The following is a 14922-nucleotide window of genomic DNA, read 5'->3' on the forward strand; positions in this document are numbered from 1 at the left end:
AATGGAACATGCTGGCTTTGTGGGCCTGGCACCACTACCAAATTAAGCAGTTTTCAAGCAAAAGGTGTAGGTACCGCCAGTCTCACAGCTGTCTCAGAGTCCAGTTTTGGTGTGGCATCTGATGTCTTTATTCCTTCTAGCTGTATTTCAAACACACTGGGACCTTTTCATTTTGGAGGAAAGAAAGACAGAGACTGTCCTCAACACAAGCAAACCTTGAGTGTATTTCTTTGTCCAGGCCTTGGCTTCCTTGTAATTAAATGACTCAGAAAATTGCTCACATACAGTCCTGCAAACAAACACAGGAATGTGTCATATTATTAAATGTTGTTGAGTTTTGGTGTTTGGTTAGGTTTTTGTTTTTTTTTTTTTTTCTTTTATATAGCTGGCATGGAAAAAGCTGTGGGAGTTTTGGGAACAAACTGTGAGCTTTGTACTTGTGCTTGTATAGCAGGAGTTCTGGTTTGCATTAACTCGGGTACAATGTGACACTGGAGGGAGAATTTCTGAGACATGATTCAGTCTTTGCTTTTTCCTGTAATCTGACTTGTGTAGTACTCCAGCACCAACAAGAACCACTACTTGTTCTGCTTATTCCTTATAAGTAGAAACCACAAAAAGATGAGGAATGCCATGCTCATTCCCTATGGCAGCTACAGAGTGGACAGAAAAAAAGGAAGTCATGGCTGACTGAGGAGTTTAAAAATAGTACCTCACTGCTGCATGCCCCTGGGGAAGCAGTAAAACCAGTGAATACACAATTTTAAAATACCCAAAGATACGTGTATCCATGACAGAGTCAACAACACATTTACAGAAGAAAAAATAAAAAAAAGAAGGTTTTATGTTCAAATGCATTAGAAGTGGGCAAAAAATGAGGTGGGTCCTGAGTGCAAGATGTGTAGCTGTATGCATAGAAACAGCCCAGTTTGGGGCATTTACTGGCAGCAGAGGAAATCTTGCTGAAACAAAATGATATTGATAATCTAGGTTTTTACACCCAACTATGGGTATAAAGATGTGCCATTACTGGGGAAAATTAAGGAAACATTGGCTCTAAATATGTATCTTTTGGGAAAAGAAAGATCAAACCTAGCCAAACAGTTAATTTACATATGCTCCAAAGTAGAGTGGGAAAAACACCCCAAAGTGCTGCTCTTTGACAAGCTCAGTGAGTTTGCACCTCATGCATTTCTTGATGTATTTGTGCATCCTGAAGCCATCTCCTTGTTATCTAACAGGATAACAAATTTTCTTGTTATCTTCTAGAACTATCACTGAAAACCAACATTATTAATTCTTGCCAGATTACTGGAGGTGGGACCTGATACACCAGTCAGAGAGAAATCTTGTGGTAACACTGGTGAAATCTACATATAAATTAGAACAAGACATGAAGATGCAGCTACAATGGTTGTTCAGTAACAACTGAGGAACAAGTCATTATTGAACTCAAGTATGAAATAATGACAAGATATATTTGCATATGTGCATAATTGTGTAATATTTTTAAAGGAAAGTCTTCAAGCTGTTCAAGAGACAGGTATTAAAGTTCTCTGCTACATGTTCTGCTGCTCAGTCATGCAATTATAGTCTTGCTGTTGCTGAAACTGGCACAATTTCTCTTTATTAAAGCAGGAAGTAGGAAAAACAGATGTTAATGCAGCCACTGGCAGGTGAAATGGAACGGGACAGTGTCATTGAACGGTTCTTTGCAAAATTTTTTCTATCTTTTTCTGTCATTGCATTTCTAACATGGCAGAGGCACAGGGAGCCTGGCACTCAGCTGACTGAACCTCTGACACATGGAGTGTGCTGCATGGGCAGTGCAGCTGCAGGTACAGGGCAGTGGCATTCCCCCACAAGCACTTTGATACAGTTAAGCAAGACCTAACTGTTTCTTGGTGACATTTTAAGGCATTTGCAGCAGTGGATAGACAAGGGGAGTTAATGATCTCTGCATACTTATACTGGACTGGTCATCCAGGGACTATTTACATTTGAAGTAATGAATTTTAATGGAGAGTACTGTAATGCTTTCCCCAGCAGCCTCTTGTTTCATCTCTTCTCTGGTTATCAAGAAATGTGCCCACCTCAGGGAAGCAGTCGTTATACTCCATGCAGAGTTTATTATATATCAAGGAACCCAGTCGGTCTTTGTCTCAATTATCACATACGTGACAGAAGAGAATAAAATACCTATTTGGACATAGATACACAGCTCTAGCTTGGCTTCAGGGAACTCTGAGTGATTGGAGGACTGTTCTCAGGATTTGCCTTACATCTCTCTGACTGTTTTTTAAAAAGGAATCTATTTTTTTCTTCTTTTTCTGCATGCCTTGCAGTCTTCAAGTCTTCTTGAGTCTGTCCTCACTAAACTTAGGGCTGGTAATTACAACTGCTTGCTTAACGTTTCCCTATGTTATTCAATCCATATGTCACCCTCACTCCCTTCTAGGCACGTGTGGGGCGTAGCCTGTATCTTTCTGCGTGCAATCCCTCATTGCTGTGATCATTTAAAAGACAAGGGGACACTGAGTCTCAGAAGTCTTGGTTAATCATCCACAGCTGACTATTCACCATATAAATAAATGATGATTCGTCCTCACATGCAACATTGCTTCACAGCAAGGAGCAAAGAGAGTGCGTCCTCTGTAACATGCAGGCTCAACAGCAGCCGGGGCAGAGTAGAGGGTGCCAGAAATGGCCAGACAAGGGCTTCACTGCAACCGTGTTCAGGCACTGCCACCTCCTGGCAGGGCTGGGGTGAGGACACTCTGCTGCCTTGGTGCATGACCTGGCTGTGCAGGCCAGGCTGCTTGCAGATGGGTTCTCTGTCAAACTGGCAGGGCTGACTGTGCTGATTTAAGGAGTGAAAATTATGGGTATTTCTCACTGTCTGATTAAAAGCTCCCTTTTTGCACAGTGTTAGAAGCAAGGACAGGCTGGACCAGGGCTTTTAGGATATTTGGGTGTGTCTTTATGGAAAAAGCCACATGCTTCACATACTTCAAAATCATACTCCATGATTTTGTAAATTTGAGCCCTAATCAAGGGTGTAAATACAGAGTTTTCCTCCAGTGAAAAGCCCTCTTAGTATGTTATCACATAGTCCTTCTTTTCCACCAGCCTCCCTAACTACATGCTGCAGTTTTCTATCCCTTAACTCTGTCATGACAATCATCTGTAGGCCTACACCACGAAGTAGCATTTCTGAGACAAGTCAATCTAAAAATAGACAACCAGATCCAGACAGGCAAAGGAGAAAAAGTCCCTTCATGTCAGTTGATGGTGCAGCCCTGCAAGTGGGAAGGTGCAGCAATTAGGCCAGATTTGCTGTGCAGGAAAACATCCACAGAAGAAGTCAGTGACTGACTGACTTACCCAAAGGCAACTAGCTGCTTGAAGAGTTGTCTACCTTTCCGCCTTTCTTGTTTATTATTCAAATTCACATTCACACTCATCTATCCTTAGCTTTCCTGAGAACCTGAGCATGCAAAAAAAGCTAAATTAAAGACTAAGATGTTGCTGTTAGTATTTCAGAATACCTAGAACAGCTGTCTGCATCTGAGGGAGGCCCCATGTCATATACTGCGACTTAAATCTTGCATAGCTGACACCTGTAAGCCAGAAATTCTTGGCTAGCTGATATAGTGCATTGACTCCTGGCATTCTCTAACCTTCCAGATTCAGCACAGAATTGTTGTAAATCACTTTGAAAAGACTTATGTGCAATAACAATGTGCATATTTTGGTAATTTCCTGCTATTCCTGAATTGTTCCGAAAGCAGCCCAGGCTTCAGTGGCCTTATCTGTCCGGGTGGGTACCTTTCACTGTCAGCAGGTAAACCTCAGTCTTCCACAACAATAACGGTAACTCAGTACATATACAAACTGCCCAGCATCAGGATTTTTTACAAAGCATGTAATTATGAAAGGATTCTTGTTAAGACAGCGTATTTTGTAAAAGTATCTTTAATTAAAATGTTAAAACCGAATCTATTTATTTCACGATACTTTATATTCTCATTGTAAACTTTTATTATGTTATAGTGAAGTTAAAAATAATCAAGTAACTCCAGAAAGTGATGTTGACATTCAGTCAGAAGAGAAGAAATAATCCTCCATGTTTGTTGTATCAGACATCAATTTTAAAGAGAGTGAGAGATAGAGATGGATATATCTCTCATTCTGGAAAATTGAGTACTGTCACTCGCTGGTTCATAGAGATTTGTGCAATTTTCTTATAGCTAATATCCCCATAACTGTACTAATTGCACATGTAGAGATAACAAATTCTCTGCAACATAACTAAAGTGACAAAACACCTATGCATAACTATAGCGAACTTCTACAGAAGCTGGTCTTGTAGAAAAACGTTTCTTAAAAACAAAACAAAATTAAATCATCTTCAAGGCAAGTCACGTTTGGTCACACTGAAACACAATCTATTACACTCAGTATCTTCCAGTAGCTTGTGGTGCCTTGCACTGGACAGCCAAGACTAAACTACCAAGAGGCACCTGATATTATTTAACAAATAGACCATAAACTTAGTAAAAAAAAATACCAGTAGCTTCTATATTTGTTTATAGTCCCGTCTTTTATGAAAATGAGTTCACCCTTTCTCATTTTAATTGCTCACACAATTTAATTACTAGAGAAAAAAATACCACTGCATCTCTAAGAATACTCTATTCACACAAAAATTAAACACATATATACTAACCAGCCATATGCAATAAATATATCTAACTCTAAATCTTATTCTTTATATTCTTCTAAAACCTCTATATCTAGCAAACAAAATGTAAGTAGATTCCTGAGATATATGCAAATGACAATAAAATAGCTGCTTGTAATAAGTGATAGTAATGTCTCTATTGATAATATTTAAAAGGAGGTTAAGCAAGCAAAGCATAAGAGGAAAAACAGAATGAGAAATTGATACCATGATTTGTTATTACTCTACTATGCTTCCAATTTAATGGAGATGCACACTACATTACAGAAGAGTTATAAGACAAATGCCTTTTCCTGAGATGCCCACTGAGATTTGTCCCACAGGACAAATACTAAGATTTTGGAGCTGGTAATCTTGTTGTCCATATGCCCATTATAAAGTAATCTTGTTGTCCACATGCCCATTATAAAATATTTGAACTAGATGTGAGAAATTTAAATTTAGAGGGAGTAGGGTGTTGTGAAATTCTCACATGCTTTTTAAAGAAGAAAAAATAGAAACGATTGCTATTCAAAGCACAACACAGGGAGCTATGGTATACCCAAACAGATACATAGAAAAAGTATCTCTGGAGAAGGATGGAAGAGCACAGAGAAATGTGAGCACTACTCCATCACAGGTGTATATTCAGGAATGCAGTGTTGGAGTTTATGTTAAAATACAGAATCATCTTAGGTGCTGGTATGTGTTCTTCCAAGATGAGATCAAGCCTCTGAGTTCCCAGTTTTCACTAGCAAAAAAAAAAAACCCTGAGGAACAGCTGGGCTGAAGAACAAAAGAAGAGAAGAGGAACAAAAGAAAATGGTCACATTTAAAGAATGTGACAATTTTAGAAAGTCAGAACTCCCAATTCCCCTCCGCTTACTTTACTACTAGGAATAATGTGATTTGGTTTAAAGGGGCTTGGTGATAAAATCAAACATACTGTCAGTTGAAGTGTCTGACACACTTGCATAGTGAATTTGCTTCATAGCGAGAAATATTTATGCTATTTCTCCTTGAGGAAAGGGAAGGCTGGAACAACTAAATACATTTAAAGGACAATAATGTTGATGAGAAGAATTTAAATTCAAATCTGCATTCTATTATAGGAGAGGAAGAGGGCTCAAAGTCATTAAATAGGTTTTACAGGACTGCAAAATATAATGCAAATAAAGCTGTAAATAAAATGAAATTGAATTTAGAAAAAGTACAAGCATCTTATCTAACATCCTTGCTGTGCACTTTGAGACTGTTACACTTTCACAACTCTTTTGGGGCTGGATTTTGTGCAGAAGGTAAGAAAAGGCAACCTTGCAGATGCAAGGCTCAGCTCTGAGCTTTGCAGGTTGAAAACAGAAGTACAAAAATCGAGGTTGCTTGGTTTTGAAAAGTGTGCTGCTTCTCAGAGGGTGCTGGCTGGAGACGAGGAAGCTGCTGCTCTCCACGCTGTTAGTGGGAAATGTCATAATAGTAGTTACGTAACCTCATCTCCACTGCAACAAATCCTGGTCGGTCGTCAACGCTGTGGGAAGATGACAAGTGTCACCGTGCAGGAAGGACAGAGCTGTCAAGGTTCATGGGCCTCACAGCCCTCAAGACTCTACCTCAGTGACAGCTCACTTAAAGATGCTCACAGTATATTAAGTATATACAAGAATGACACTACAAAATTAATACCAAGTGACAAGTACTACTACAGAGCATCCTGTCAGTGGATTTACTATCATGCCTGTTTGAGGTTGATGAAGGCACTACAAGAAAGAAATGGTAAATCAGCTCCATTTAATTTTCTACTTCATTTACTTCAGTAATAATCTGGAGAAAAGAATATTTGCTGTGCAATATCTGCCTTATAGTGGGTAGTACCATCACACAGAGTGGTTAGAAGCACTGAGAGGAGCCTACCCACACATCATATGACTGTACCATCTTTCTTTTATATCTGCAATTGTTTTTTTATTTGGAGAACACAATTAAACTGACAACAAGCCCTTACAATTTTACATTACATATTGAGATAGTTACTCTGCCTGACCTGAACCTTCTTTTTAAAATTTATTTTCTTTCTAATAATAAAGATATTTTAGTACAAAAACAAAATCAATATGCTTTATGATATGTTTGCTACTAAAAACAAAACGTGATCCCTTTCACTGTAGACCTGCTATAGCATTCCTTGAGTCAAACCAAAAGGTAGGAATTACTTTTTGGTTGCACGTTCTTTTTAGAGTACTAGGTTTAATAAAGCTAACATGAAGCAAGGTACCTAAAAATGAAGTACCACAGCTCTTTAACATAGAACTTTTGGACAAACCTATTCTCCTGATGATGATCTGGAAGAATAAGTGATATTAGAGTAATTAGGGTGCTTTCTACAGTTAAAAGTAACTTCAGCCGAATAGTTTAAAACAATAAATCATGAAAGAGTTTTAATATATTTTTGCAATATACTAATTTAAAAAATCAGGTAGGCTTTATTTTTTTTCTGTATTTCATAATTCTGATTTCTAAATGGTTGTGAAACAGAAAAAAATGTTTCTGCCATATCAGAAAAGATGGTATGCCTCTCACTGATAAGTCAGTGTGGGATCCAATTTGAATATATTCCATTATTAGAGAAGAGATAAACAGCTCAAAAAATTAAATATTGAGAAACAGAACAAACATTTCGGCAATATGACTTTGAAATTTCAGTAAAGCTAAAGCCTTGGAAATTAAAATTAAATGAACTACAATTCAAAATGAAACAAAAATATTTACTTATTTTCAAACATTCTTTTCAAAATGCATTAGACTGACATCTTTGTGTACTTATTTTGTACTTATTTTTTATAATACCATGTATTTTGTATATAACTGTTCTGGCAAGCTCTGTTCTACAAAATTGGCTTTTTGTAGTACACTCTGTAACTCAGATAATTTTCACCTGAAAGTGCAATTGACTTCTAAGCTTGGAGTATGGTTATAAGCTAAACTCCAGGTGAAAAGATGCGTTTTGAAGTAACCCCTACTCACCCCCTTTCTAGCTATTAATCATGTATATTAAAATGTACTTCCATCAAAAGAGGATCCCATCACACTCACTTGTATGTCCAACACAATTTCATTAGACTGTAGACTTCTGTTGGGCAGACTTCAGGACGTTCCATTCGTTCTCCTCTTTCAATCATCTGTGCAACTTCACCACCTTTCATTCCCTGGAACACGGTGACCAGAACAGTCATCCAAGTTGCAAATGATTACAGCACACATGACAGCATAAATCAAACACAGGACTGGAACCAATTTTGGGCTATCCTTTGACCCACTTCTGGTAGCAAGTCCCTTTAGTTAGGAAAAAATATTGGTTCAAATTTGCTCTGAATTTTTAAAGAAAAAACAAGACCAAATAAAACCACTCACCTTATATGGTTTTTGTCCATAAGAGAAAGCTTCCCACATTAAAACCCCAAAGCTCCAGACATCACTTTTGCTAGAAAATTTGTAGAAATTCATGCATTCTGGAGCATACCATTTGACTGGCCATTTTCCATGACTTTGTGCCTAAAATATGTCATAACAGAAAGGAAAAAAAGCAGACTAGATTAACTGATAAGCAGTAAACAACATCTGAATGCACATAATTAACATTAACTTAGATCTACACACATTTGTACTAAGTACCATAACATTTCTGATGCAGTTAGCATTAGAGAAAATGGGTAACAGCTTCTTCAAAAGTGTTAAAAATTGTTCTAATCTTCCACTTTCAAAATAATGCATTGAAATGAAATCCATGGTAAAAAAAGCGTAGCTAAATGACTTTGAGTCATGCTTTTAGTGGTATTTAATTTAAAGTTGCTCTTCAGAATAATTTTTTTCCATTTGGATCTCACAAAAGCTAAGAGACATGTCCAGATGGTTGAAGAGGTTGCTCTATTTCAATCACAGTGACTTGTGGCAAACTGCAGTTTACCTAAATTATGCCATAATACTGCTTTATGACCATTCAAGTGTCAAGCTATACCAGCACAGTGCTACATCTAGTGACAGGGCCCTACTGCATCCTGTGGAGTTGTAAAGAAAATTGACTTTGCTATTAATTCTCAAGGCCCTGAGACTGGGATTGAGAAGCTAGGCTAGGCTAGTGGCAGTGATCTAAAATGCCTTTTCTGGCAGCAGTGACTACTGCTCCTACACAGGAAGGTCTTCGCAAGGGAGCATGGGCTTGCTTCTCCTCTGCAGTGCTTCAGGGGTTGGATTATTAGTTTCAAAGAGCTGATAAAAGGGAATAAGCAGAAGGAAGAAGTAATTTGAATCGTAAGAGTGTATATCAGGAAAACAAATATACACATGGTAACAGCCTTTGTCTCCCACCTTTTACCTTATTAAATGTTGCAATTATTTTAATTACTTGAGGTGTACTGAGGTCCAAAGAATTTAAAACCAAGATAAACAAATTTTGCTTAGGTTAATTTATTATTTACTAACAGTATTCTTTCAAAAATCTCCCCTAATTCTGTTCTATAAGACAGTGTATTAGTGGTAGAGTACATTTTACTTGGATATAATGGGAACAGTTTTGCAACAAACACATTTCCCCCCATTTATATAAGGTACTATCTAATTTCCACAATAACTTTCAATCTTCGAATGACAAGTTGATCAAAAGGAAATGAAAGTAGACAAGCAAAAGGAAGGACAAGCTTTTTCTTCTCTACATGTCTTAATGTTGATCACAAAATTTGAATTTGGTAATCTAATATCAGGTTTTAAAATAATGAGTGATACATAATATTTCTCATTTTCAACTGCATTTCCACTGAAAATATCCTTATTAAGCTATGATACTACACAGTTTTCATGCTGTGTTCAGACCTTACCTTGTAATAATTTTCATCAGCACTAAGAGCTTTAGAAAGTCCAAAGTCACTAATTTTGGCATAATGTTGGGTGACTAAGAGCACATTTCTTGCAGCCAGATCCCTATGAACAAAATTATTCTCCTCCAGGTATTTCATCCCCATGGAAACCTGATGCACCAGCTCTGTTATATTCTTCTCTGTGACATGTCTGAAAATCACAATTGAATTTTAAAGAGGTCAGTAGTTCATTTTCATGACTTTTCATGGAGTTCAGATAAAAATCTTTACTCTGAACTTGTCCACATTACACTGGGAACCTGATTCACTTACATTTAGCTAAGCTTCAATTTGAAAAGGCAATCTAAGCTCTTGTCCTGGGCAAGATTATGTGTGATCATATTAATAAATGAGAAGTTAGATATATGAAGGAGATATGAAGAAGGAGAAGAAGGATATATGAAAAGTCATTCATTTATTCAAAATACTCTATTTTGGCAGAAAAAATTGACAGTTTGGAGACACGTTCCAGTGAAGAATAACTACAATCATTAATTACTACATTAACAACGTATCAATTTTAATTGTCCTTAAAGAAAAAGAAAAAAATAAAAGAAAGGAACTTTTCCATGCCTATGGAATGGAATCAAAGTTTACATACCTATTTTTTTGCAAAAATTTGTTCAATGGCCCAAGTTCAGCCATTTCCATCACTAACATCCAGGCCTCAGCTTCACATATACCTATCATTCGGACAATATATGGGTTATCCAGTTGCTGCATTACATTTGCTTCTCTCAGTAACTCATCCTTTATGGCTGGGTCATTACTCTCATTCTTCAGAATTTTTACAGCAACAGGCTTGGCACCCCTGCAAAAGAGAATCCAGTTCTGAGACTAGTTGCTGAAAAATCTGTGCACCAATGCACACAATCTTCATCAGGTATTTCCATTCACATGGTACAAATTGTGACAAAAGACAGAATTGACACTCAGAGGAGAAAAAAGCAGCCATAACAGGAACATCTCTCTATCAAATGCTCAGAAGACAGCTAAGCACAAGAGTGAGAATGAAAAGAACCTGAGAAAATTACAGATTGTCATAACAATGCCTAAAGAAGCCTGAAAAAAAACACTGGACAAATTTTTCTTGTCTACTCTGGTAAGATGGCATAAACCTTTTCTGGCAAGAAAAGCTATAGAGAGTTTTCTAAGCACTGGGGTGTTTTGTAAGTGAGACTGGAACATGCATCACTGCTAGGTGCCAAGGCAGGGTTCTGAAACCCTGAGAATCTAAGCCTACTTCTGCAACCTTCCATTCATACAGTAAACTGACAGAGTGACTGATGAGATCAACATAGCTCAAGTGTGAAACATGATTAAAATATACACAAGCTGAGATCAGAGCCCTTCAAATTCCTACATACTATATTAGAAAAATAGAAATCCTTTCTGCTTCTGAAAACCTTGGTTAAAGAAATGCCTCCAACTTCAAGAGATGAGAGTGCATACATAATCAGTCCACGTACATAAACAGCATACTGATAACATTTTACTATGAAAATTCATGAAGAGTCAAGTACAAACAGGGTCTGTTCCTACTGACATGATGTGATGGAAAATGTTACATGTTCTGTCTTCTTGAAAATCAACATTCCAGCTTCAGGAAACTGGTATTTATCACACTTCAGGCAAAACTCTCTTTGCTATAGGTAAACTGTCCATGGCACTCTCCAGGTTTTCTGACAGAGATGTTGTGCAGATGGGAAATACTGTGTATCATTAGTACTTCTGCACACTATGGAGCAAGACAGTGGGATTCCTACTCTACTATCCCCATCAGGAAAGGAAAAGTCATAAACAGTACTTTCCCACTTTACGACAAAAATGAGTGCGTAAGTGCACATACAAAGAGAGAAACTGGTGAATATCAACTGAAATTAGTTACAGTCTGTCACTCCAAATGACATACAAAATACTGTCACTCCAAATGACACGCTACTCCAAAAAGTAAAGGCTAGAACTTTTACATATTGGATTCCATGAAAATAGAAGGCAACACTCACTTTTTCATCTTATAGAACCCTTTCTTTACAGTACCAAAATTGCCAGAGCCAAGTTCACCTTCCTCCAAAGTCAACAATTTCCTGTCGAGAGTGACATTTTTTGGTTTAATTTCATCTGGATCGGCATATGGACTTTCATAGACCTCAGTATCCATGGGTAAGGCCTCTCTCTGATCACCTGCAGTTCAAACAATGAAAAAATTAGACATGATTTCAGACATTTTGCTGCCACAGCTAATATATTAATCTTTTTCATGTTCAAGACCATCAGTGTGCATGACTTGCAATGGCATTATAAAGAAACCACACACTGTCCATCTATATGCATTTTAGAGCAGACCAAAAAAGACAGAGGTGTCCCCCTGGTGACATGCTGTAACATTTGTGCAGGGTGAAACCAGGAGTTTCCTTGACAAAAGGAAGACTAAGGGTTGGCCCTTCTTCTTGGTACTTCCCACGAGTTACCTCAAAAATTTTTCACTCAGAATGCTGCCTTATATGTACTTCATTCTTAGGCACCCAACTTTAACTGCATTATACTTGGCACAATTATTTTTGTGACATGAGAGGATATAGTTTTTAGAGTCCAGGAAATAATACTCCACTTCAAAATGGAAAAAGGGGTTTCTGTTAAATGATTTTTGTTGTAGATGGTGGAAGCTGGCATCTTCAGCTACCTGGCTTCAGTTATGATAGTGGCTATACCAATACATAACAGAATGTGAAATCTATGCAAGAAAAAATAAATAAGGATTGAGAAAGAGCTCTGCCATAAGGAAGAAAATTGCATTAATAATATATATTACTCTGCCTACCTCTTTCTGCTCCTGTAAGACCTCTGTTCCTTTGCAGCACATATGGATTAAAAGGTGCTTCTTCTGGTGGGTGGCCGATAGTTGACTGAAGCTGTAGCACACAAATAAAGTTTTTCTCTTTAACAATGAATAGGTAAGTTAAAAGCACTTTCTTTTCCCTCTAAGAATTTTTGGCATAATGTTTGCAAGAGACACATAGGTAAGAATCAGAAAGAAAGGGATCCAAAAGAGGTTATTTCATTCTGAAGGTTATTGTTAGAGCAGGCCAAAAGCACAGAAAGATATTACAAATATTTCAGAACATTAGATAAGAGAGAATTAATTGTAGTGGGTCATGCACAAATCTTATTCCGCAGATATTAAATTTACGTGCTCTTTTCAAATTTGCCATGTAACACAAGCAGTCAGAAGGATTTCTCTTTCTTCTTCAAGTTATCTCTCCCTCTATCTGGGCCACAGAGAAATTACTAGCACAAATGAAAACAAAAACAATTTCCTGTTTCTCTTGTGTATATTACAGAGGAGCTCTATTTTAAAGAAGGGGAAGCAACTGTAGTAAAAAGTTACTACTTTCATAGGCTTGTGTAACATCAGGGACAAACATCATGGACCAGATACTAGGCCTGTTTGTCTGCTCTGAGGAGGAATGTGATTACTTAATTAAGCATCTGGTTCAAATACAATTCCTCTGCCTTTATTCTTTACAGAGAAATAATATGGTGTACACAAACCATCTCACCCATTGTGTCTTCTGAAGCTCCTTGCCTGGCATAATAAAGTATAGATGAGAGAAACTCTACTTATCTGGTCACTTCTGTTTGTGAACTGTTGGGAACATGCAATTACAGAATCTATTTCTGCGGGTTAGTTTCTTCTCAAGCAAAGAGAAACAAAGCTCTAGTGGAAGCTGTCCCTGACCATGGCAAAAGGATTGTAATGAAATAACCTTTAAGGTCCTTTCCAACACGAACCATTCTATGATTCCGTGAAGTTTCCTATAGTGAACTATTGGATGCAATAGAAGTTTTATCATTGGGAAACTGCATTTAGTAGGGAAAACACCTGACCTGGGAACTACAGACATTGAAATCATAATTAAGTTATCTGCCCAGCTGGATGAAATAGAAAAGGTTTCACTACACAGATTTTACTGCAAACTATGTGTAAGAAGCCAGTTTTCAGCAATATTCCAGCCTAGTAGGATGAGCACATTGGCATCAAGCACAGTAAGGGTAGTATTTCTGACTTCGAACAGTGTTAAAAGGCCATTTGCTGTCAAGGCAAGCCACAAAACCCCAATACAGTTCTGGAATGTCAAGGGACAAACTGATTGATCTACCATTCTGAAGGCAAATGAAGGTATAAGCCAAGATCCTTAGCTCTAGTTTTGTTTTTCTAGACTGATTCACCCTGACAAGACCTGTGTCACTCTATTTCACACAGGCAATTCACTAACCCCAAACCCCCATTAAGACTATAAGTTAACTGGCATACTTTGAACTGGCCAAATGTGATTAACGTACACCAAATTTTGCACACCTCAAGAATCCATTCACCAGTGGAGAACTGCTGGTAAAAACATAGCTCTAGCCAAGACATAGCTGAGTCCTCAAACTAGACACGTGAGATATGACTGCTCTTTGCAATTCAAGAACAACAACAACAACAACAACAAAAATCCAAAAGGATTGTATGCTCTTGCTCTGCATAAAAACAAAACAGTATATCACTTCCATTCTTGCAAATAAAGCTCTGCAGCTGTGAACTGAAAATCACACAGTGACACCAGACATAACAAAGTGGGTTTTCTTTCTCAGAGAGCTGCTCATGTTTAAGAAGAATCATACTGCCTTATCTATCATTCTTAGCTTGGTTAATACATATAGAATTATTTCTAATTGTTGCAGATTGATTAAATAACAGTAATGCCTTTTATGTTAATATTCCTACTTTCCTTTTTATTTAACTATCATTTAAATGCAGAGTCCTTTCTGCCCTACCCTTTTAAAACAGCAAGTATAATTCTGCAGATCTTTTTTGGACAAAAGGATCTTTGTCTTAATACTTGTAAGGTACAGGATAACTGATTACTTCTTGTATTTTTATAAGAAACAGAGAATGGGTAAGATGACCAAGGATTTATTCAACCAATAAAAAGGAGTACAAGAAAACAGTCCTCTAGAGGAGCCTTTTAAAAATGTGACATATGAATGAAATGGCTCCAACTACTCTAAATCTGACTTTTACAGCGACGATTATAGTTTTATAGTAAATAGCATAATACGATTCACATGAAGACAAGTTGTACAGCAAGTGCACAATTCTTTCAGGATAATAACTCTGATTTGAACAAATGCATAAAGTCATCTTATTTTACTAAAATCTAATAGCTAAATACTGCATGACAAACATCTCATTAGCCACGGGAGGAGCTTTGCCTACGCCATCTCAGTTGCCACTAGGTGGCAGGATTT

At 37.4% G+C, this 14922-nt stretch overlaps 1 protein-coding gene across 1 annotated transcript in view; it reads right to left on the reverse strand.

Annotated features, from left to right (window-relative positions):
- Nucleotides 1-5862: 5862 nt before the first annotated feature.
- The window catches only part of SYK (spleen associated tyrosine kinase), a 44552-nt gene continuing 35492 nt past the window's right edge, over nt 5863-14922 (reverse strand). Inside the window, exons 8-14 of the mRNA XM_030968834.1 lie at nt 12449-12539; nt 11634-11811; nt 10229-10438; nt 9589-9778; nt 8129-8269; nt 7811-7923; nt 5863-6248 (exon numbers count right to left, since the gene is read on the reverse strand). Coding sequence (XP_030824694.1) covers nt 6176-6248; nt 7811-7923; nt 8129-8269; nt 9589-9778; nt 10229-10438; nt 11634-11811; nt 12449-12539 — 996 coding nt within the window. The 3' untranslated portion in view covers nt 5863-6175. The remainder of the gene's footprint in view (nt 6249-7810; nt 7924-8128; nt 8270-9588; nt 9779-10228; nt 10439-11633; nt 11812-12448; nt 12540-14922) is intronic.

Source organism: Camarhynchus parvulus, chromosome Z (genome assembly GCF_901933205.1).
Source record: "Camarhynchus parvulus chromosome Z, STF_HiC, whole genome shotgun sequence".
NCBI classification, from domain to species: Eukaryota; Metazoa; Chordata; class Aves; order Passeriformes; family Thraupidae; genus Camarhynchus; species Camarhynchus parvulus.